General features: G+C 40.7%; 1 protein-coding gene across 3 annotated transcripts in view; it reads left to right on the forward strand.

Annotated features, from left to right (window-relative positions):
• Positions 1-24,996, forward strand: part of MTR (5-methyltetrahydrofolate-homocysteine methyltransferase) — a 106,330-nt gene that overhangs the window by 24,637 nt on the left and 56,697 nt on the right. For 2 of the 3 annotated variants that reach the window (XM_041749065.1, XM_041749066.1), the window contains 7 exons: positions 4,819-4,919; positions 6,046-6,107; positions 7,502-7,569; positions 10,452-10,531; positions 13,807-13,919; positions 17,287-17,427; positions 20,274-20,459. In XM_041749065.1, coding sequence (XP_041604999.1) covers positions 4,819-4,919; positions 6,046-6,107; positions 7,502-7,569; positions 10,452-10,531; positions 13,807-13,919; positions 17,287-17,427; positions 20,274-20,459 — 751 coding nt within the window. Of the gene's footprint in view, positions 1-4,818; positions 4,920-6,045; positions 6,108-7,501; positions 7,570-10,451; positions 10,532-13,806; positions 13,920-17,286; positions 17,428-20,273; positions 20,460-24,996 lie in introns of those variants that run through there. The other variant, XM_041749067.1, reaches the window with a different exon arrangement.

Genomic DNA, 24,996 nt, shown 5'->3' on the forward strand with positions numbered 1-24,996 from the left:
AGTTTTCCAGAGTGGCTGCACCAGTTCACATTCCCACCAACAGTGCAGGAGGGTTCCCCTTTCTCCACATCCTCTCCAACATTTGTTGTTTCCTGCCTTGTTAATTTTCCCCATTCTCACTGGTGTGAGGTGGTATCTCATTGTGGTTTTGATTTGTATTTCCCTGATGGCCAGTGATGCAGAGCATTTTCTCATGTGCGTGTTGGCCATGTCCATGTCTTCCTCTGTGAAATTTCTGTTCATGTGATCTGCCCATTTCATGATTGGATTGTTTGTTTTTTTGGTGTTGAGTTTAATAAGTTCTTTATAGATCTTGGAAACTAGCCCTTTATCTGAGACGTCATTTGCAAATATCTTCTCCCATTCTGTAGGTTGTCTTTGAGTTTTGTTGACTGTATCCTTTGCTGTGCAGAAGCTTCTTATCTTGATGAAGTCTCAATAGTTCATTTTTTGCTTTTGTTTCTCATGCCTTTGTAGATGTATCTTGCAAGAAGTTACTGTGGCTGAGTTCAAAAAGGGTGTTGCCTGTGTTCTCCTCTAGGATTTTGATAGATTCTTGTCTTATATTTAGATCTTTCATCCATTTTGAGTTTATCTTTGTGTCTGGTGTAAGAGAGTGGTCTAGTTTCATTCTTCTGCATGTGACTGTTCAGTTTTCCCAGCACCATTTATTGAAGAGACTGTCCTTTTTCCAGTGGATAATCTTTCCTGCTTTGTCAAATATTAGTTGACCATAGAGTTGAGGGCCCATTTCTGGGTTCTTTATTCTGTTCCATTGATCTATGTGTCTGTTTTTGTGCCAGTACCACACTGTCTTGATGATCACAGCTTTGTAGTACAACTTGAAATCCGGCATTGAGATGCCTCCAGCTCTGGTTTTCTTTTTCAATATTCCCCTGGCTATTCGGGGTCTTTTCTGATTCCACACAAATCTTAAGATGATTTGTTCCAACTCTCTGAAGAAAGTCCATGGTATTTTGATAGGGATTGCATTGAATGTGTAAATTGCCCTGGGTAGCATTGACATTTTCACAATATTATTTCTTCCAATCCATGAGCATGGAGTATTTTTCCATCTCTTTGTGTCTTCCTCAATTTCTTTCAGAAGTGTTCTGTAGTTTTTAGGGTATAGATCCTTTACCTCTTTGGTTAGGTTTATTCTTAGGTATCTTTTGCTTTTGGGTGCAATTGTAAATGGAACTGATTCCTTAATTTCTCTTTCTTCAGTCTCATTGTTAGTGTATAGAAATGCCACTGATTTCTGGGCATTGAATCTGTATCCTGCCACACTGATGAATTGCTGTGTGAGTTCTAGCAATCTTGCGGTGGAGTCTTTTGGGTTTTCTATGTACAGTATCATGTCATCTGCAAAGAGGAGAGTTTGACTTTTTCTTTGCCAATTTGAATGCCTTTTTTTTTTTGTTGTTGTTGCCTGATTTCTGAGGCTAGGACTAGTACTATGTTGAATACCAGTGGTGAGGGTGGACATCCCTGTTGTGTTCATGATCCTAGGGGAAAGGCTCCCAGTGTTTCCCCATTAAGAATGATATTTGCTGTGGGCTTTCCTAGATGGCTTTTTAGATACTGATGAATGTTCCCTGTATCCCTACACTCTGCAGAGTTTTGATCAGGAATGGATGCTGTGTTTTGTCAAATGCTTTCTCTGCATCTATTGAGAGGATCATATGGCTCTTGTTTTTTCTCTTGTTGATATGATCTATCTATTGATTGCTTTATGAGTGTTGAACCAGCCTTGCATCCTGGGGATAAATCCCTTTTGGTCATGGTGAATAATCTTCTTAATGTACTGTTGGATCCTATTGGCTAGTATCTTGTTGATAATTTTTGCATCTGTGTTCATCAGGGTTATTGGTCTATAATTCTCCTTTTTGGTAGGGTCTTCATCTGGTTTTGGAATTAAGGTGATGCTGGCCTCATAAAACAAGTTTGGAAGTATTCCATCCCTTTCTATCTTTTGGAACAGCTTTAGTAGAATAGGTATTGTTTCTTCTTTAAACATTTGGTAGAATTCCCCTGGGAAGCCATCTGGCCCTGGACTTTTGTGTCTTGGGAGTTTTTTGAGGACTGTTTCAATTTCCTCCCTGGTTATTGGTCTGTTCAGGTTTTGTATTTCTTCCTGTTCTAGTTTTGGTAGTTTGTGGTTTTCCAGAAATGCATCCATTTCTTCTAGATTGCCTAATTTATTGGCATATAACTGCTCATAATGTTTTTAAAATCGTTTGTATTTCCTTAGTATTGGTTGTGATCTCTCCTTTTTCATTCATGATTTTATTAATTAGTCTTTTTTTTTTAAGATTTATTCATTTATTCATAGAGACACAGAGAGAGAGAGAGAGAGAGCGCGGCAGAGACACAGGCAGAGGGAGAAGCAGGCTCCATGCAGAGAGCCTGACGTGGGAGTCGATCCAGGGTCTCCAGGATCATGCCTTGGGCTGCAGGCGGCGCTAAACCACTGGGTCACCGGGGCTGCCCTCTTTTTTGTTTTTAATAAGGCTGGCTAACGGTTTATCTATCTTACTAATTCTTTTGAAGAACCAACTCCTGGTTTTGTTGATCTGTTCTGCAGTTGTTCTGGTATCTATTTCATTGAATTCTGCTCGAACCTTTATTAACTCTCTTCTGCTTGGTTTAGATTTTATTTGCTGTTCTTTCTCCAGTTCCTTTAGGTGCAAGGTTAGCTTGTGTATTTGATTTTTTTCTAATTTTTTGAGGGATGTTTGTATTGCGATGTATTTCCCTTTCAGGATTGTTTTTGCTGTATCCCAAAGATTTTGAATGGTTGTATCTTCATTCTCACTAGTTTCCATGAATCATTTTAAATCTTCTCTAATTTCCTAGTTGACCCATTCATCTTTTAGCAGGATGCTCTTTAACCTCCATGTGTTTGAATTTCTTCCAAATTTCTTCTTGTGATAGTGTTCAAGTTTCAAAGCATTATGGCCTGAAAATATGCAGGGGACAATCCCAATCTTTCGGCATCAGTTGATACCTGATTTGTGACCCAGTATGTGGTCCATTCTGGAGAAAGTTCCATGTGCACTTGAGAAGAGTGTGTATTCAGTTGCGTTTGGATGTAAAGTTCTGTAAATATCTGTGAAATCTATCTGGTCCGGTGTATCATTTAAAGGTCTTGTTTCTTTCGAGTTTTGTGCTTAGAAGATCTGTCATTTGCAGAAAGTGCCGTGTTGAAGTCTCCCAGTATTAGTGGATTATTATCTAAGTATGTCTTAACTTTGGTTATTAATTGATTGATATACTTGGCAGCTCCCACATTAGGGGCATAAATATTCGTGATCGTTAGGTCCTCTTGTTGAATAGATCCTTTAAGTATGATACTGTGTCCCTCTTCATCTCCTACTACAGTCTTTAGGACAAACTTTAATTCATCTGAAATGAAGATGGCTACCCCAGCTTTCTTTTGAGGACCATTTGAATGATAAATGGTTCTCCAACGTTTCATTTTCAGGCTGTAGGTGTCCTTAGGTCTAAAATGAGTCTCTTATAGGCAGCAAATAGATGAGTCTTGCTTTTTTATCCAGTCTGAAATCCTGTGCCTTTTGATGGGATCATTAAGCTCATTCACGTTCAGAGTTACTATTGAAAGATATGAATTTAGTGTCATCATGATACCTATTCAGTCCCTGTTTTTGTGGATTATTTCTTTGGACTTCCTCTTTCTTTTACAGAGTTCCCCTTAATATTTCTTGCAGAGCTGGTTTCGTGTTCACATATTCTTTCAATTTCTGCCTATCTTGGAAGCTCTTTATCTCTCCTTTTATTCTGAATGAGAGCCTTACTGGGTAAAGTATTCTTGGCTGCGTGTTCTTCTCATTTAGGACCCTGAATATATCCTGCCAGTCCTTTCTGGTCTGCCAGGTCTCTGTGGAGAGGTCTGCTGTTAATCTAATATTTCTACCCATATAAGTTAGGGATCTCTTGTCTCTTGCTGCCTTAAAGATTTTCTCTTTTTCTTTGGAATTTGCAAGTTTCACTATTAAATGTCAAGGTGCTGAACGGTTTTTATTGGTTTTAGGGGGGGGAAATCTCTCTATCTCCTGGATCTGAATGCCTGTTTCCCTCCCTAGTTAGGGAAGTTCTCAGCTATGATTTGTTCAAATGCACTTCCTGGTCCTCTGTCCCTTTTGACACCTTCTGGAACCCCAATTAAATGTAGATTTTCCCTTCTGAGGCTGTTACTTATTTCCCTTAACCTTTCCTCATGGTCTTTTAATTATTTTTCTCTTTTTTCCTCAGCTTCCTTCCTTGCCATCAACTTGTCTTCATTGTCACTCACTCTTCCACCTCATTAACCCTCGTCGTTAGGACCTCCAGTTTGGATTGCATCTCATTTAATTGATTTTTAATTTTGGCCTGATTAGAGCCGACAGGTGACTACTCCTCCGCCATCTTTCCCTACCCCCTCTACATTGACTGTCTTATCTGTGAACAAAGACAGTTTTATGTCTTCCTTTCCAATCTGTATACCTTGTATTTTCCTCCTCTTCGTACACTAGTCAGGACTTGCAATATGATGTTGAGTAGGAGTTGAAAATGGGCATTCTTTGTTTTGTTTCCCATCTTGGGGGAAAAGCATCTAGTTTTACATCCTTAAGTTATGATGTCAGCTATAGGGTTTTTTTTAGATACTCTTTATCAAGTTGATGAAGTTCCCTTCTAGTCCCTGTTTTCTGAGAGTTTTTATCATGAATGGGTGTTCTGTGTGTTTGTTAAATAAACTTAACGTAAGTACTTTGTATATAGGATGATGTTCCTCATCTCTTCTTTTGGTTTTTACAGTATCGGATTAAACTGTGCTCTGGGTGCGGCTGAAATGAGACCTTTTATTGAAACAATTGGAAAATGTACAACAGCCTATGTCCTCTGTTATCCCAATGCAGGTATGTATTTCTAGGGAGTTGCACGTGGGGAAATCCAGATACACAGGACAGAGGTAGGTAGAGTTAAAAGAGTTGGCTGAAAGAGTTTCTTTTGTAGGTCTTTTACATAGTTGACATGCAATGGCAGTTTTCCAAATGAAGGGTATTTGGGTCTAGACTACTGCTTGCCTCTAGACTTGAAGGAATAGTCTGACTCACCCTAAGAGCTTCAGGACTAGAGAGAACTTTGGGGGAATGAAGCCTAGTTACATAATTGATCACAACCTTACTCTAGGTGACAGCGCTGGCCCTGTGAATGTGGCCAAAGAGATGAGTGCAAAGAAGAGGAGAGAGCCCTCTTCTCTGTTCTGCTGCATTAACAATCTATGTGTCAGCTTTTTCCCTTCCAGAAGTTAGCACTTCTAGTTTACTATATATATTTTAAGATATTTATAGACAGTTCTCAAACTATCCAATTAGAAATTGGTAATCTATTCTGGATTAACCAGATTTCCTGGTGAATGTATTTGAGCATTTGCTTAGCTACTTAGGGCTAAAAAATCATTTTCCAACTTTCTTTCTCCCAATATATATATTTTATTGCTCAGCAAATTTTATTTCCCACAAGGAGTAAGATAACTGGAAAGGGCTAATAAATAAAAACAGGAAATTGGTTAGTTTGATGCCAGAATTTTACTTGGGAAAATTTATTTGAAAGAAGACTGGTTGTATTTTGCGTTTGTTTTAAATCACATATCAGGTGCTCATTAGTTCAAAGGGTATGTAATACTCCCCCAACCTCTACCCCAAGCAGCTAGCTGGCAAGGTTGAGTTTCCTTTGTGGGAAGGGGTGGCAGTGGAGAAATTCTGTCCCATATAATAGTGATTCTTCTATCAAATGGAATAGAAATAGTTTATTTTGCCTCTGTGATTTTTTGGGGGTGTGGAGGGGAGGTGTGGTATCTCTGTTTACTATGGTCAATATTAGAAACTATTGTTTTTGCAAGTAATCACCATTTAATTATAAATGTAATATTTTCTCTTTTTTTTAATATAACATTTTCTGACTTTTAACTACTGTCTTCACAAACACCATAGCCTATTTGTTAAGATGGCTTTCAGTAATGCTTGAAATATGATTTCTTAGGTCTTCCCAACACATTTGGTGACTACGATGAAACTCCGCAAATGATGGCCATGCAGCTAAAGGTGAAGGATGGTCTTTCACTTTGGTTTTTAAGAGATAGAGAAATGGAATCTTAGATTTAGAATATTTAGAAGAGGATTTTTCTCCTAAAGAAATCCTGGTGTATAGATAACAAAGGCTTGACACTCTGAGTTAAGATGATAGAGCCAGGGGGAGGGGCTCCCTGTCTCCCCATCCTGCACTGGTGGCTGTTGGGAAAGTCCCCAGTCAGATCCAACCCAAACTAATTGAGACTTGGCTGTCCTCTACAACCCTCCCAAGTGGTGGCTCCCCTCCCCGACTCTGCCCCAACCAAACTAACCCCTGGGTCTCTTCCTCTTTCCTTGAACTTTTAGCTTCTGGCTCACTAACATTATCTCTGATTTCTGACTTAATTCTTGTGATTCCAGTGCCTTATTTAGTAGATGATCTTTCTAGTACTCTGACTTTTCAGTTTCTTGACTTCCTGGCTCCGTCAGGTTGTCCTTTGCTAACTAGCATGTGTTTGAACTCTAGACCCACACTGACCAGTAGGTTACCACTGCCATATGGTTATGGAGAACTTGAAATGTGACTGAGGAACTGAATTTTTAGGTCTTTAATTATTTATTTTTAAAGATTTTATTTAGTTATTAGAGCATGCTCACGTGCATGAGGGGGAAGAAGGGCAGAGGCAGAGGGAGAAGCAGACTCCCCACTGAGCAAGGAGCCTGACAAACACAGGGCTCTATTTCAGGACCCTGGGATCATGACCTCAGGCGAAGGCAGACTTAACTGAGTCGCCCAGATGCCCCTGAATTCTTAACTTTTTAAAATTTAAAATTAAGTGTTAAAATTAATGGCCACTTTATGCATTATTTAATACACTATCCAACTCACATTCATTCAGCTCAGCATAAGGGTAAAAAAAAACAAAAAACAAAAAACAACTTTATTATGATCAAGTAGGCAAATGATTGTCATTGCACTTTAAATGATATAAAGGATTTCATAGTATCTAAACTATGCTCTGCTTTTAAACTCACATTCAGGGTATGTGAAAGCTTTATGTCTTGGGTTAAGTATGTTTAATTCTTTTTAATGAAAAATTCATTATTCAGGAAATGTAATCTCTTTGTGCTGAATTGGTGGAGGTGAGTTTAGAATTGATGGACTTGGGGTGACTGAGTGGCTCAGTCTGTTAAGCATCTACCTTTGGATCACGTCATAATCTCAGGGTCCTGGGATTGAGTCCTGCATCAGGCTCCTTGCTCAGTGGGGAGTCTGCTTCTCCCTCTCCCTCTGCCTGCCCCCCGCCCCACTCCCTGCCACTTGTGTTCTCTCTCTCTCTCTCTCTTTCTCAAATAAATAAAATCTTAAAAAAAAAATAGAATTCATAGGGACTCTGTGAAACTCTTTTTTTTCCCCCCAAATGCAGGAGTTTGCTATGGATGGCTTGGTCAATATAGTTGGTGGTTGCTGTGGTACGTCACCAGATCATATCAGGTAATAATCACTTCTAAATATTTTATCTTTCCTTACAAGATGAACGGTGTCCTCCACCCACCAACATTCGTGTGTTGAAGTCCCAACCCTTAGTTCCTTTGAGTGTGACTGTATTTGGAGATAGGGTTTTAAAGAGATAATAAAGGTAAAATGAGATTCTATAGGTGGACCTTAATCCAATATAACTGGTGTCTTTTGAAGAAGACATTAGGATGGCATGTGATATAATGTAATGAACCCCGGGTGTTATATAAGACTGATGAGTCACTGACCTCTACCTCTGAAACCAATAATACATTATATGTTAATAAATTACATTTAAGTAAGATTTTAAAAAAGAAGAGATTAGGGCACAGATACATAGAGGAAGGAACGGAGTGAACATACAGGGAGAAGATAGCTGGCTACAAGGTGGAGAAGCCTGGGAGGAGACCAGCTCTGCCAAAACCTCTGTCTCAGACTTCTAGCTTCTAAACCTTGAGAAATTCCTGCTGTTTAAGCTACTCAGCCTGTGGTATGTTATCTTGGCAGCCCCGGCAAACTCAGATAACTTTATATTGTGAAAAATACATGTCTCCATTAGTTCTCTCATGGAAGGAAAAGACGGTAAGACAGCCTTAAGGTCAAGAGAAGTCACACAGTCATTGGATTAAGCAATGGCTTCATACAAAACATATAAAGCACAGGGATGTGGAAGAAGAGCCTGGTAAAGGATGTGTCCAAATCCTTGCCATTTTGTGGCTTGTAAGAGTGTTACAGTCCAGTGGAATAGAGTATAGTTTAGGACTATTTGTAGTTTGTTTTTTTTCTTTTTTTTTTTTAGTTGGAGTTCAATTTGCCAACATATAGCATAACACCCAGTGCTCATCTCATCAAGTGCCCCCCTCAGTGCTAGTCACACACTCACCCCCATCCCCCGCCCACCTCCCTTTCCACCACCCTGTGTTCATTTCCCAGAGTTAGGAGTCTCTCATGTTCTGTCTCCCTTACTCATATTTCCCACTCATTTTTTCTCCTTTCCCCTTTATTCCCTTCTACTATTTTTTCCCCCTTCTGCTATTTTTATATTCCCCAAATGTATGAGACCATATAATGTTTGTCCTTCTCCGATTGACTTATTTCACTCAGCATAATACCCTCCAGTTCCATCCATGTCGAAGCAACTGGTGGGTATTTGTCGTTTCTAATGTAGTTTGTTTTTTTCTACAGAGATTGATGATCATATTTTGAGCCAGTCATCTCACTGTTCTGAGTCTGTTTTCATGCACGCGATATGTCCACTGTTTCTGAATTAATTACCTAACATTTCAATGTTTTTGTTGGTTTCTGATGGGCTCCCTTAAGAGTCTATGTAATTTTTAAATATATCTTTTTTTAAAAAAGATTTTATTGGGCAGCCTGAGTGGCTCAGCGGTTTAGCGCTGCCTTCAGCCCAGGGCCTGATCCTGGAGACCCGGGATTGAGTCCCACATCAGGCGCCCTGCATGGAGCCTGCTTCTCCCCTGCCTGTGTCTCTGCCGCTCTCTCTCTCTCTCTCTCGTAAATAAATAAAAATCTAAAAAAAAAAAAGCATAAAAAAAGATTTTATTTATTCATTTGAGAGAGAGAAAGAGAACAAGCACACAGTGAGCGGCAGAGGGAGAGGGGGAAGCAGACTCCCCACTGAGCAGATAGCCCATGCAGGGCTCGATCCCAGGACCCTGGCATAATGACCTGAGCTGAAGGTCAGGCACTTAACTGACCGAGCCCCCCAGGCACCCCAAATAATATCTAAAAGCTGTCAATAGTTGAATGTAGCTTATCTTTGGATCTCCTTTTGTTTGTAAGATTATCTTCTTCTTTTTAAAAAGTTGTTTTAAAAATACCCGTGTATTTGTGTTTCTTTGTATGGGTTTATCTACATGCAGGTATATATATGTCTTATCTGTTATCTGTTTCCCTAAGGTACTTGTCTGCCTCTGTGTGTGTGTGTGTGTGTGTGTGTGTGTGTGTGTGTGTTTGTGTTTGCTGCTTTTGCTTTCGACATCTGCATGCCAATCTAGGGGGCAGCAGAGTGGAGTTCATACTGGCTCTGATAAATTAGTGGAGGAGCCAGATTTTTCCAGGTTGATCAAAGACCTAATTAACTACAGCCAATAAGGTTAAAAAGTATATGCATAAAATGGGACACCTGGGTGGCTCAGTGGTTGAGCATCTGTCTTTGGCTCAGGGTGTGATCCCAGAGTCCCGAGATTGACTCCCTCATCGGGCTCCCTGCATGCAGTCTGCTTCTCATTTTGCCTGTGTCTCTGTCTCTCCCTCTATGTGTTTGTCATGAATAAATAAAAAAGAAGTACATGCATTATCAATGCAAATTTTTAAGAGTTATGACCTTAGTGATTTATTACTCTGTACCCGCCCTACTATGTGCTTTCTGTGTTTGGGAAAACAGACCTAAAAATACAGGCCTCTGTTCCTGGTACCTCCTCTCCCATATGCTCCTCCTTCTCAATGATAAAGCCTTTTTTTCCTTTTAAGCCACTAAGAAGCAAGCACATATTTCAGGGAGTAAAGGAAATTCATGGGCTTGGGAAAGATAGGAGGAGATTTGCTGTTTGCATTTGTGTAAACCGTCAGGTACCTTGGTTTATATCTCTGAGGGCAAAAAGTGGTGCAGTGAGTACACACCAGACTGGGAAAATACAAAAAAGTTAAAGTTTACACATTCATTTTCTACATTGCTGAGGAAACCGAAGGCATAACTGTTGCTGCACATTTGGAATTAGGTATATAATTATGTGCATACTTATGTTAAATAGACTTAATTTCATAGCTGGAGGTTAGTTTAATTAAATTTATTTTATTCTGAATTAACGGATGTCGTGTTTTCTCTTCTAACTTAGGGAGATTGCTAAAGCTGTGAAAAACTGTAAGCCTAGAGTTCCACCAGCCACTGTTTTTGAGGAGCATATGTTACTATCTGGTAAGTGATAAAGATATGATTTTTATAATTTCAGAAACCATTTGTGGGTTAATTTCATATGTTTATTCTAAGTGGTGGTGACGTGTGTGCCAAGCAATTTGTTTCTTAGGTCAAAGAAGTGTACATGTTTTTCTTACATTTAAATGAATTCTGGTGGAGATGAGGCATGGGAAATGTGCACAGGTGATTTGCCCAGGCAGTGCCTTTGCTTAGATTTAGAACTCATACGGCCCCAGCTCTATTAGACACTGCTCTGAAAACATACTTTTGGCCACAAGCTAACCATTTTAATCATCAGACTTGCTATTGGTTATTGAAAATTCCAGACTGCCAGGGCTCTATGGTTTGTAATGATGGCAGCCTCTTTGTAGAAAATCGTACTTGCTTCAAAAATATTATTGTCTCGATCTTAGATTTGTCACTTATTCAAGACTTGACAAATAGGTGTGATATTGACTATTATGTTTGGTGCTTTGATGTTCCAATAAGGAACAGTAATAGAAGTAATAAAATAGAACTAATAAAAAATAAAAACAATCATAAAAGAAAAAATTAAAAATTAAAAAATAAAAGAAACATGCCAACCATTAGAAAAATAGCTTTAAATTTTATGTTTTCCCCGTAATATTTCAATGATATATTCTGAGGTAGTATTTTTAAAGCAATAAAAAATTATATGTATATAAACAGACCCTTAGAAAACCTACAAATAGCACACATGGGAAATTATGCACCCTGATAATTTAGAATTTAATATTTCTCCGAATTGAAATATTTTTGTTCCTTACGTTCCTCCAAGAAAATTGAAATAAAATACAAGGATCAGCAAAAGGAACACCTCCTTCTCTCATTCAGAATTTATTTCATTGAATTCATCCCAGTGAGTGAGTGTGAAATAGGGTTAAAAATCCTCTTCAGTCTTACTTGTTTTCGTTTTATTCTCCAGAAAATAGAATGAGACTAAAGGAAGTGAGATTTAGGGAGTGATGACACATCCCTTACCCCAGAAAGTGGCTTTTGTCAGAGAGAGGTGTGGTAGGATAGTTTATTTCATCCTCGGATCTTAAAACTATTGACTGACTTTAGCCAAGGGCTAACAGTGTAAGTAGTCAGCCTTTGGGACTCCTGGATGGCTCAGCAGTTGAGCATCTATCTGCCTTTGGCTCAGGGCGTAATCCCAGGGTCCTGGGATCAAGTCCCACATCAGCTCCCTGCAGGGAGCCTGCTGCTCCCTCTGCCTGGGTCTGCCTCTCTCTGTGTCTCTCATGAGTGAATAAATAAAATATTAAAAAAATAGCCATTGCCACAGTTGAAACAAGAATAGAACCACTTAGGTATGATTTTTATTTATTTATTTTTTAAAAATTTTATTTATTCATGAGAAACACAGAGAGAGAGGCAGAGACACAGGCAGAGGGAGAAGTAGGCTCCCTGAAAGGAGCCTGACGTGGGACTTGATCCCAGGACCCTGGGATCACACCCTGAACCAAAGGCAGATGCTCAACCACTGAGCCATCCAGTCATCCCCATATTTTAATTTTTTCAATTAAGATTTTACTTATTGATTTGAGAGAGCGAGTGAGCACAAGCAGGGGGGAGGGGCAGAGGGAGAGGGAGAAGCAGGCTCCCAGCAGGGAGCCTGATTTGGGACTCCATCCCAGGACCCAGGATTGTGACCTGAGCCAAAAGCAGACACTTAACCGATTGAACCACCCAGGTGCCCCTAGATAGGATTTTTAAAAAGAATTTATATATAAGAATAAAAGAATCCTCTTCTTCTGGTTTGACTTTCATGTGGTATTTCTAATAGCTTTAAAAATCACCTTCAATCAGATTTTAAAAGAATGACATCAAACATACTCTTTTAAATTGTTCTTTTATAGATAGCACACTTAAGAAAAAAAATGTGGTTTTTACATCAGATACTTGGCATTTATAACAGATGAGAAGCACTTTGTATGCGGTGCTCATAGAGTGATGATGTGGGACCTCTTCAGTATTTATGTGTTGCTGGCCCCGCAAACCCCAGGGTCTGACTAAGGATCGGGGACGCCCTCAGGCTCACATGGAGGGTCACTACCGATGGGAAGAAATCACAGGACAAAACAGGAAAGTGATGGTCTCCCCAGTCTGTTAAGCAATCTGGGATACTTTCATAATTCCTCATCTTACATTCATTATTTTCCTCTCCCAGATATTTTGTACATCCTCAACCAGTACTTTGGCAAAGGACTCCAAAGCCGTTTTGTTTTATTGACAACAATAGCTATGATTGCCGTGCTAATTATATGCTTATCAGTGTTCTCTAGTCTGATTTTTACAATAGTGTTATGAAATGTATGAACATCCTTTCATGTCTGTCTTTTATATCGTCAGAGATGATGAAAGAAAGCCCTGGATTGTGCACTGAGATAACTATACGAGGCTTTGAACCTGAGGCTGGCCGTCCCTAGATCCTGCCTGTAACCTGCCCTGCAAGATTCCCTCTCCTCATACTTTAAATATAATGAGTAGAATGAAAACAGTTACAGGCTGTTTCTGTAGTGATACTTTACATATTGCTTTTTATCTCTGTTAATGTGTTCATAATTATAAAGCTGGTGTTTGCCCCCCAACTGGCTTGTAACAGGGGAGATGTTATGTCCCCTTTGCAAATAAGGAAAGGGGTGCAGAGAGCCCTGCTTTTCCCAGCATCCACTCAGCTCATGCATGGTGTGTGTGCCATGGCAAATTCTGTCTCCCAGGGTTCAGCTGGGTCCTTCCTTGTGACCCCATTTGTCCTTGCTGGTTATGGATTCTTGGCCTCTCGATCAAAGACATAAGGTAAAGCTCTAAATGCATTGCTGGGGAGATTATGAAACCCTGCTCCCCCTGGCTTCAAGCTGATGTCTGAGTGGACCACTGTGGAGCAATCTTTCTGATTCTAACTTCATGGCTTTTGCCACACAGTCTTGGTTAAATAGAGATATGACAGTAATTTTTTCTTGTTTCTCCGAGCTGGCATGATGCAGTTCTTTAGAAAAATTTTGAATCTAAATTCCTAAAATACTTCTTTTGGGAGTTCTGGCTGTAAATGTAGCTGTGACATATAGCCTTTGTTGTGTTTAGATCCCTGGAGAAGACCATGGTCCTAATCCTGCATCAGGGATCCTGTCTAGTCATGTGGGCTGGGCCACTGAAATGTCTTTTCTTTCTCATGAAAACATTTGGTTTCTTTGTGTCTAATGTCATCATATGAATTTTCAGGAAATTTTCAAAATGCTTCTCCTTTTAAGGTCTAGAACCCTTCAGGATTGGACCGTACACCAACTTTGTTAACATTGGAGAGCGCTGTAACGTGGCAGGATCCAGGAAGTTTGCTAAACTCATCATGGCAGGAAACTATGAAGTGAGCATCTCGTTAGGACCCTTAAGGCATCTGCCATGTTCTTGGCTAGACAGCATGTAAATGAAACAGCTCTGCCTTCGAGAGTGTTCTGAGCAGAGCTCCTGCGCATTAAAAAGACAATGGGCAGGTGGGAGGATGATCACCCTCAGAAAACTGAAGCTGCTGTTATTATTTGTCAAAAGGAACTGCATCTGGAATCTGAAGTGGGGTGAGGTGGGAGGGATCCAGAGTCTGGCTCTTTCAGTAACTGTGAACTGAGTTTCAAAATTCGAGAACACTCTTCATTTTGGCTTCTCACAAATCCCTCCAGGGGAAGGGGAAGCCAGGGGAATTCCTACTCACTTCCTCATGACCACATCTAACAACTGACTAGTGTGTTGTTCTTCATTCTGCTAGCTGTGGACTAAAATAAGCAAGCACACAGAGAAGATGGACTAGACCCCTGCCTTTGAAAGCTTACATGACGGTTTAGCCATAGTAGTTTTAAGCTTGGTCACTCTGTGGGTGAGCAAAATCTAATCCCAATAGAGGCCACCCTAAATAGCCAGATACATTTTTTTTTTTCCGTATTAAAATAGGAAGTTAAGGTTGGAGGAATTTAGTCTGGGCTTTCATGATGATTTATTTTGGCATCAACTGCCACTTGGAAGTCTCACAATCTTTAGGAAATAGGTTTTCCAGAAACCAGGATCAAAGCAGACTTGATTTTAATCACAAAGAAAGGACCCCTTTTTTATCCTTTATGGACTTATTAGTTCCTACTCCTCGGTAGCCCTCAAAGGCACCCGGTTAGCTGGTCTGCTGGCTCTTGCCAGATCCCGTCCATCCACTTCCCTGCATTCCTACTGCTGCTTGCTGCCATCATGTGCTTTTGTCACTGTCTTCCCCAGATCAGAAGCTTTCATAGGGTCACAATTTTTTTGCAGATGGGATAAAATCCAGACTCTTTAGGGCAGCATTCATTTCTCTCCACTTAGACACCCATCCCAATCCATCATACGCACATTCCAGGAGGCTTGCTTCTCCACTCATGCCCTCTTTTCATGTTTATTCTCCTCTGAAATCCTGATGACCCTTCGTAGTTACATAGCCTGCTTCAAATGGCCATATTTCTATTTACATTTTGATTCTTATGGTCATGGTGTCCCTTTGAGTTGTCAGATTTGATAGATTTGATACTGTGAACAGAGGGCATTTTAGGAAGATGAAAGTGGATGGGAATAATATCTAGCCTTTATTTTTTAATTTTTTTAGAAGATTTTATTTATTTATTCATTCTTGAGAGACACAGAAAGAGTAGAAAGAGTAGTGGAGACATAGGCAGAGGGAGGGAGCCTGATGTGTGACTCAATCCCAGGACTCCGGGATCATGACCTGAGTCAAAGACAGATGCTCAACCACTGAGCCACACAGGTGCCCCTCTATCTAGCCTTTAGTAAGGTCTCCCTGTGTGCTGGTCACGGCATGAGGCATGAGGCATCATTACTCACTGAGTCTTCACAGGCCTGTGAGGCAGTTAACCATCACTGCACCCATTTTGTGGATGTACATGTGGGGGAAGGTAAGCTATTCTCCTGTTGTTTCACAGCAAGGACATGATGGACCCCAAGTTGACTCTGCAGGGGACACAGGAAGGGGAGACAGTGGAATCTGGCAGGAGGTTGTTAGGGGCGACTCCTCATTTCATTATAGTTTTCCTTGAGTTAGTGATCCCTCTAGGTTTGTGGTTTGGTGGAAAGGGAACTGACTTTGGAGGAAGCTCCAGTGCTGATTTTTGCTCACCTTGTACAAATAACTTCCTCCTAGTGAGCCCATTTGGGAAGGTTGGACCTGCAAGTTTTTCCTCTGTGAATTTTCTGGCCTAGAAAGGTCGATGTTGGCATCTCTGCTTTCCAGCTCTTTCAATCTCTGGTCTCACCAGGTTGCTGGCTGTCTCCTCTCTGCTTCCTCCCGTGCCTGCAGACTGTCTGTCTGAGGTGGCTTCCTCCATTTCAGTCTGCAGAGACAGACCCTTTCCTATTGTGTAGACTATCTTGCCTTTGACTCACATCACATATGGCAGCGCTGCTAGCTATTGCCTGACTTTGTCATGTGCCCCCAGCTAGATGTGAGCCCTTCAAGAACATGGATTGGGATGCATGCTTTTCATTTTTTATAATATTTAACACATTGCTGATAACTGAAAAACATTGTTTGATGTGCTGAAGTGTATTAAGAGCTTTTTCCTGTGTAACCTTGGGTCATTATGAACGGTGTTTCCTTGTGGCATCTGCTAGAGGGTCTCAGCCCTGCTCTATCACAATTGCTTAAGATGTCCATGTGGTTTTCTTAAGTTAAGGAAAAATTAGGACAACATCGGACATTGCTATTCATTTTATCCTTATTTGTTTTATTACATTACGAAGTGTACATTAAAGACCTAAAATAACTCTGTTTTATCAGTTAGTTGGAAAGCATCGTGGAGCATGTATATTTTGCCCAGTACTGTCCAAAGGAGAGCAGGGGAAATGAAAGACCTTTCCACAGTTCCAAACACCTACACTCTATTTTGAGGAATAAGCCAACACATGAAATCACAAGGATATGATGATCTAATAAACCATGATGATGTAATGATCACAGTTACAGATATTTCAGAGGCAGCAGTCATTTTAGAATAAGCAGTGTTTCCCACCCAAACTATGTTCTCTGGAACAGTGATCCTATAAGATATTCCTTCAGTGGTCGTAAGTGGGGAATGCTGTGTATTCTGTTCTGGGATATTTACAGTGTGTAACAGTGTATGAAAGGATTTGAAAACCATTCCAGTATAAAAACCTGCTGGATTTTATTTAACTCCTATTTAATGCAACTTTTTCCAATAGCCTGCAACACACTTTGCATGTCTTGGCAAACACTGAAGAGTCACAGAAGTTTTGGATGGTTTCTATGAGGACTTTTTTTGGAGGAGATGGGGCCTGAGCTGGGTTGTACACAGTATAGAAGGGAAGGGGACTGTATTCCAAGCAGAGGGGACAATGTGATCTGTGACCCTGAAGTGGAAACAGACACGGCCAGGTGGAGGGAACCAGAAGGGCAGGAGACAAGGCCAGGTCACAGAGGGCCTTTGAACACCAGGCTGAGGAGTTTAGCTTCTTTACAGCAGGCAAACAGAGCCTTGGTGGATTGTGAGGGAGGGAGGAGATGTGGAAGAAAGGCCAGTTGTCAGTCTGCAATGATTGTTGGGCAGAGAGCAGGCCTGGACTTGGGGAGGCTGGTTAGTCCAGTCTGATTTGAAAGGACTGCTGGGGAGGTGAGGATGACTTTTGCTGACCTTCTCTTGAGTCACCTTCTCCTAACACTGCCTCCTCTGGCATTCTTTCCTCAGGAAGCACTGAGTGTTGCCAAAGCACAGGTGGAAATGGGAGCGCAGGTGTTGGATATCAACATGGATGATGGCATGCTTGATGGTTCGAGTGCCATGACCAAATTTTGCAACTTTATCGCTTCTGAGCCTGACATTGCCAAGGTTGTTTAACATGACCTCATCTGTCACTCCTTCAACTTTGTCACTTGTCCCAGGGATCTGTCATCTCATGCTTTCCTACTGTGAAAGCCCAATGGTTTCTGACCACCACTTTCTCCCTTAATGTTAGCCTTCCAATATAAACTAGAGAGAGCTGTGACTTCAGCTCAGCTTCTGGAATTGCTTACAAGAATGGTTTCCTCTGGTGTCTAGCCAGACGAAGAACCTGCTTCCCACGTCTCTGAAGGCTACACTGGCCGTTTCCTACTAGGGCATTAGTCCATTCCTAGTGTAGGGGTGCTCAGGCAGTTCTTCCTTATTGCGGGAGGAAGAGACCTTCCGTGGCTTATCAGAGTAAACAAGACTATAAAACAAGATTTAATCAAAATAGTATATGTCAGCTTTTGCATTTGTTCTTTAAAAGATGAAAGTTAATTTTTGCGTCTAGTTTTTGAAACAATTTTTTTAGATGGATTCTAAAATCATTAAAAACTTTTACTTCAGGCAGCCCAGATGGCTCAGTGGTTTAGTGCCGCCTTCAGCCCAGGGTATGATCCTGGGGACCCAGGGTCGAGTCCCATGTCAAGCTCCCTGCACGGAGTCTGCTTCTCCCTTAGCTGTAAAGTTCTTTTTTAAAGAAACTTCCTCATGCTTTGAGAGATGGGGCTGTCAGGTTTTCATTAGGCCTTCAGCAGATGCTTATGTTAGATGTCTTGTGGTAAGCACTAGAAAACATGAACCCATCTTTCATTTGTGTCTTAAAACTCCTCAGTAAAAAGCCTCATCTCTCCTTTGGGAGTAAGTATTTTGAGAATTTAAGGTGCAGAGAAGCCAAAGGACTTGTTCTAAGTCTGCCGGAATCAGAGGGAGAACAGTTATTCAGCAGTGGGAAGGGGGCTGTGCTGGAAGTCGGAGACTCTTCTGGTCCTGGACAATTTGGCTGACTATTGGCCTGTTTCCTTCCTCTGCCCTGAAGTGGGAGCTGTCATACCTGCTGTGTTTGACTCACACTGTGAAGATAAAAGTGCCTCAACTATGAACAGCCTTTTATAACAAGATATTATTAATTAATTACTGTTATGACTACTCCAGTAATTTTTTTTCTGTATCTTTCCTGGATTGGACCTACTACCAAATTTATTTGAGATCAAAGTATGAACAGCTGGAGTCAAGCATAAAAGGTGGGACTAGCCCATTTTCACCAGCAGAGCTGGGACTCCAAAACATTGGTCTGGTGTTGTCACTGGTACCCGATCCCTTTCCTAGCAAACCTAGGAAACCCAGCATGGTTAGAAAGGGTAGAATCCCTGGATCCCGCATTCCATTGTGCTCTCTCCCCTTTAGAGGCGTGGCCGCAGGAAGGCCCCAGGGGCCCTGGGAACCTGGGAACCTTTTCTTTTCTTTTCTTTTCTTTTCTTTTCTTTTCTTTTCTTTTCTTTTCTTTTCTTTTCTTTCTTTTCTTTTCTTAAATAATAAATTTATTTTTTATTGGTGTTCAATTTACCAACATACAGAATAACACCCAGTGCTCATCCCGTCAAGTGCCCCCCTCAGTGCCTGTCACCCATTCACCCCCACCCCCTGCCCTCCTCCCCTTACACTACCCCTAGTTCGTTTCCCAGAGTTAGGAGTCTTCATGTTCTGTCTCCCTTTCTGATATTTCCTACCCATTTCTTCTCCCTTCCCTTCTATTCCCTTTCACTATTATTTATATTCCCCAAATGAATGAGACCATATAATGTTTGTCCTTCCCTGATTGACTTATTTCCTTTCCTTGACTTCTCCTGCCTGGCTCTCCCTGTGCCTAGGTTGGGGGGTCTGCTGCCCTGAAACAGGCTTTCATGGCAGCTTTGTCCCTCTCATGCCCTCGCCTTACCCACACTTCATGTTGTTATTTGTTAAATCACTTACTTCCAGAAAGCTTGGGGAAGCCAGGGAGCCACCTACTCTGTCACTGCCCCCAGGTCTAGCACGGGGCCCAGTGTAGTCGTCACTTAATTGTATATTTATTGAGTGGCTGCAGTAATGGAGCTTAGATCAGCGGCCCTGTTTCATTTCTTTGCTTGACTCTAGTCTTGCCTTGAAACCCTTAACTTTCACCTTTCCTAGAATAGAGGTATGAATGCATGGAGACTGTGAGAAATAAGCCTACCCTCTCTGTGCATTCCAGTTTTGTCCTTTATTGTAGTTCTATGCATTTATTAAATATTACATTTTTCCTTCCTAGGAGTAAAACTTTTTTTGTTTGCTTTTTCCAGTTAGGAATTTGATTTTCTAAAGGGAAGGTTGAATTTTTTTTTTTTAAGATTTTATTTATTTGTTCATGAGAGACAAACGGAGAGAGGCAGAGACAGAGGCCCAGTGAGAAGCAGTCTCTTTGTGGGGAACCTGATGCAGGACTCGATCCCAGGACTATGGGATCATTACTTGGGCAGATGCCCAACCAGGAAGTCACCCAAGAACCCAAGATTGAATTTGAATAACTTGGCTGGAGAGCTGTTCCTGGGGATGTGAGGCTAAACACTAATCCCAGAGTCAGATCAGGGATATCTGAATCCTGTTTGAGGTTTAGGCACTTGAAGGTGCAAACTGGTGATGACACTGTGAACTGACATCTGATTTCATTCCAGTGTTTAGCTGCGATCTTTGATTTGTCAACTTCTCTCTCATGCATGTGAGACTGGAATTACTCCAAGTATTTTGGGCTTTAAGAACAAATACATTAAAGTCCTTTTTCTGCCTCACTACTCTTGTGTATTGTTTCCCTAAATAAGAAATAAATAAGGACTCTTGGGGAGGGTGGTGACTTGTAAATCTTCCGTGAATTTTTCCTGCCCTTCTGATCTCAGGTGCCCCTGTGCATTGACTCTTCCAATTTTGCTGTGATTGAAGCTGGCTTGAAGTGCTGCCAGGGAAAATGCATTGTCAACAGCATTAGTCTGAAGGAGGGAGAGGATGACTTCTTGGAGAAGGCTAGGAAGATTAAGAAGTTTGGAGCTGCTGTGGTGGTCATGGCTTTTGATGAAGAAGGGCAGGTGAGTGATTTCTTTTGACCTCACTCTATGGCATTGCACAGTCTAGACAGCATGATGGAAGAGAACAACAGCCGTGTAAACGCCACAAGTGCCATATGTGTCCATACACACACACACACACAGGTCATACACATGTACAGATACTTGTATTTATATATGCATGTCAAAATTAGATGCATAATGAAGTCTTTATAGAGAAAGGAATTATTCAGTAAATTCTATCAGAATGACTGGCTGTGCATTTGGAAAAAAATAAAATAGAGCCCTATTTCCCACCATATGCTAAAATAAAGTCTATGTCAGTTAACAGTCTAAATGTATAAAACAAAATTCTGAAGAGTATATGGGCAAAATAGTCATCTAAACTTGGGAAGCCAGGAGGAGAATTAATAGAGCCATCTGCATGGAAACATAACACTTTCTATGGTGAAGGATGTGGTACTGTCTGCAGCATGAGTAGTAGCAGTGGGTTAGTATCCCCAATATGTAGCATTTCCTCAAATCAGAAAATAAAACACCCAAATCAATCCAAAAGGAGACTAGACAAAGGAAATAAATAAGCAGTTTATGGAAGAAGAAATACAAATAGCCAATAAACCTATGAGAAGATACTCTATTTTATAATAATTAAAGATATGGAAAATGAAGTATTAGGGAGATATTTCTTTTTTTATCAAAGAGAGAAGTAAAAGGTTGACAAATGGCACCTCCTATAATGTCTCTGCCATGGAATCACAGAGGGGCAATGGGAAGCTTCAAACATAATGATAGTTCAACTGAGTGATGGGTGTGTGGTGACTATATTGTATTGTCACTTTATTTTTTTTTTTAAAGATTTATTTATTTATTTTAAAGAGAAAAATGCAGTGAGGGGAGGGGCAGTGGGAAAGGGAAAAGCAGACTCCCTGCTAAGTGCAGAGCCCTACTTGGACCTGATCTGAGGACCCTGAGATCATGAACTAAGCTGAAACCAAGAGTTGGACACCTAACCCACTGAGCCAGGGACCCTTTTGCATGACTTTTATAACTATTTTTGTGTCTATTCAATATTTTTTTTAAAAACAATGATAAAACCTCCATCCCTTATGATTCAGCCCTCTTTGGGAATCTCGTAATGGGTTGATATGTAGGGTATGTGTTCACACTCATTGTAGCACTGTGGTAGCACAAAATGGAAAACACTCTGAAAGTCCATTAATAGGGGAATGCTTAAATCTTGCTACATGCCACACAGAATACACTGTACCAGGTAAAGAGAATGAGGTGATGGAATCATGTCTATAATATATTGAAAAATGGGGGGAAAAAACCAGGTGACATGATCCTGACTTTATTTAATAAAGGTTTATATGGGTGTATGTCTGTCTGTATAAGCAGAGAAAGAAAGCTAGTTAACTAGAGGGTAAGGATGGTTTCAGATGGGACATACTGACTTTTATTTTATATAATTGACAAGTGGTGGTATTATATGTCCTTTTTTTTCCTCTGCTTTGTGTATTTTTAAAATAAAATTGTTTTTACTAAAGGGTTATTGTATTTGTACAAAAGATATATTTTCATCAGGAGAAAAATTCAAATAATCCAAAAGGGTGCAGAAGAGATAAATTTTTTTTGTATATTTTTTTATTGGAGTTCGATTTGCCAACATATAGCCTAACATCCAGGGTTTATCCCGTCACCCAGTCACCCCAACCCCCCACCCATGACCCTTTCCACGACCCCTTGTTCGTTTCCCAGAATTAGGAGTCTCTCATGTTCTGTCACCCTCTCTGATATTTCCCACTCATTTTCTCTCCTTTCCCCTTTATTCCTTTTCACTATTTTTGTATTCCCCAAATGAATGAGACCATATAATGTTTGCCCTTCTCCGATTGACTTACTTCACTCAGCTTAATACCCTCCAGTTCCATCCACGTTGAAGCAAATGGTGGGTATTCGTCATTTCTAATGGCTGAGGACTATTCCATTGTATACATAAACCACATCTTCTTTATCCATTCATCTTTCGATGGACACCGAGGCTCCTTCCACAGTTTGGCTATTGTGGACATTGCTGCTAGAAACATCGGGGTGCAGGTGTCCCGGTGTTTCACTGCATCTGTATCTTTGGGGTAAATCCCCAGCAGTGCAATCGCTGGGTCGTAGGGCAGTTCTTTTATTAACTCTTTGAGGAACCTCCACACAGTTTTCCAGAGTGGCTGCACCAGTTCACATTCCCACCAACAGTGCAGGAGGGTTCCCCTTTCTCCACATCCTCTCCAACATTTGTTGTTTCCTGCCTTGTTAATTTTCCCCATTCTCACTGGTGTGAGGTGGTATCTCATTGTGGTTTTGATTTGTATTTCCCTGATGGCCAGTGATGCAGAGCATTTTCTCATGTGCGTGTTGGCCATGTCCATGTCTTCCTCTGTGAAATTTCTGTTCATGTGATCTGCCCATTTCATGATTGGATTGTTTGTTTTTTTGGTGTTGAGTTTAATAAGTTCTTTATAGATCTTGGAAACTAGCCCTTTATCTGAGACGTCATTTGCAAATATCTTCTCCCATTCTGTAGGTTGTCTTTGAGTTTTGTTGACTGTATCCTTTGCTGTGCAGAAGCTTCTTATCTTGATGAAGTCTCAATAGTTCATTTTTGCTTTTGTTTCTCATGCCTTTGTAGATGTATCTTGCAAGAAGTTACTGTGGCTGAGTTCAAAAAGGGTGTTGCCTGTGTTCTCCTCTAGGATTTTGATAGATTCTTGTCTTATATTTAGATCTTTCATCCATTTTGAGTTTATCTTTGTGTCTGGTGTAAGAGAATGGTCTAGTTTCATTCTTCTGCATGTGACTGTTCAGTTTTCCCAGCACCATTTATTGAAGAGACTGTCCTTTTTCCAGTGGATAATCTTTCCTGCTTTGTCAAATATTAGTTGACCATAGAGTTGAGGGCCCATTTCTGGGTTCTTTATTCTGTTCCATTGATCTATGTGTCTGTTTTTGTGCCAGTACCACACTGTCTTGATGATCACAGCTTTGTAGTACAACTTGAAATCCGGCATTGAGATGCCTCCAGCTCTGGTTTTCTTTTTCAATATTCCCCTGGCTATTCGGGGTCTTTTCTGATTCCACACAAATCTTAAGATGATTTGTTCCAACTCTCTGAAGAAAGTCCATGGTATTTTGATAGGGATTGCATTGAATGTGTAAATTGCCCTGGGTAGCATTGACATTTTCACAATATTATTTCTTCCAATCCATGAGCATGGAGTATTTTTCCATCTCTTTGTGTCTTCCTCAATTTCTTTCAGAAGTGTTCTGTAGTTTTTAGGGTATAGATCCTTTACCTCTTTGGTTAGGTTTATTCTTAGGTATCTTTTGCTTTTGGGTGCAATTGTAAATGGAACTGATTCCTTAATTTCTCTTTCTTCAGTCTCATTGTTAGTGTATAGAAATGCCACTGATTTCTGGGCATTGAATCTGTATCCTGCCACACTGATGAATTGCTGTGTGAGTTCTAGCAATCTTGCGGTGGAGTCTTTTGGGTTTTCTATGTAGAGTATCATGTCATCTGCAAAGAGGGAGAGTTTGACTTACAAGAGATCATTTTAATAATGAACCTTTACTCATACTAAGCAGGCACACACACTACACACATTAAATCAGCTTTTCTTCCCAACATATAAATGTTAGGTGTTTGTGTATATATATATATATATTTTTTTTTTTTTTCTTTAAGGTTTTACTTATTTATTCACGGGAGACAGAGAGAGAGGCAGAGACATAGGCAGAGGGAGAAGCAGACTCCCTGTGGGGAGCCCGATGCGGAACTCGATCCCAGGACTCTGGGATCACGTTCTGAGCCACAGTTAGATGCTCAACCACGGAGCCATCCAGGTGCCCCTGTTAGATATATGTTGTTATTTTTGTGTTCCGTGCTCTTGAGTCACTGTTGTCACACAGGTAGCAAGCAGTAGTGCCAGGATTTGAGCCTAGATCTGGTATCATTCATCAGACTCTGCTAAATGTTTGGGTGAAAGAATCCAGGGGATTGCTGTCAGGAAGAATTGGCTGTTTTAGAAAAAGTGGTCTCATAAAGCAAAGCCCCTCTGAAGAGGAAACATTGAAAACCTGAATAATATGAGAAAGTCATGTGCCCATTTAAGAAAAGAGGAGAAGTTATCCCAAATTGGAAGTTTTGTATAAAGGAGTTTACACCTGCTGTTCTGGAACTCTTCAGTCCCACTCAGCAGAATGTTGGCACCTTCCCGTCTTAGTAAATCTGTGTTATAACTCCATCGTCTATGGTTGCATTAGATTCCAGTTGCATGTTTTCTTTAGTCTACTAGTAAATGAAATTACAATGGTTTGTAATTTTTTAGTAGAATGAGTGTGGTCAGAACTCTCATTCAGCCATCTACCTCCCACCCCCGCCCTGCAGTGGTTTTCCTCATCCATTCATAGACGTGGGGCTGGGAGGTCAAAGTGTGTTTGCGGGAAGCATTTGGGCACATGCTGCCAAATAGTGCTTCTGTGAAGTTGTCATCCAGTCGTCTCCCAC

The sequence above is a fragment of the Vulpes lagopus genome, chromosome 3 (assembly GCF_018345385.1).
Source record: "Vulpes lagopus strain Blue_001 chromosome 3, ASM1834538v1, whole genome shotgun sequence".
NCBI classification, from domain to species: domain Eukaryota; kingdom Metazoa; phylum Chordata; class Mammalia; order Carnivora; family Canidae; genus Vulpes; species Vulpes lagopus.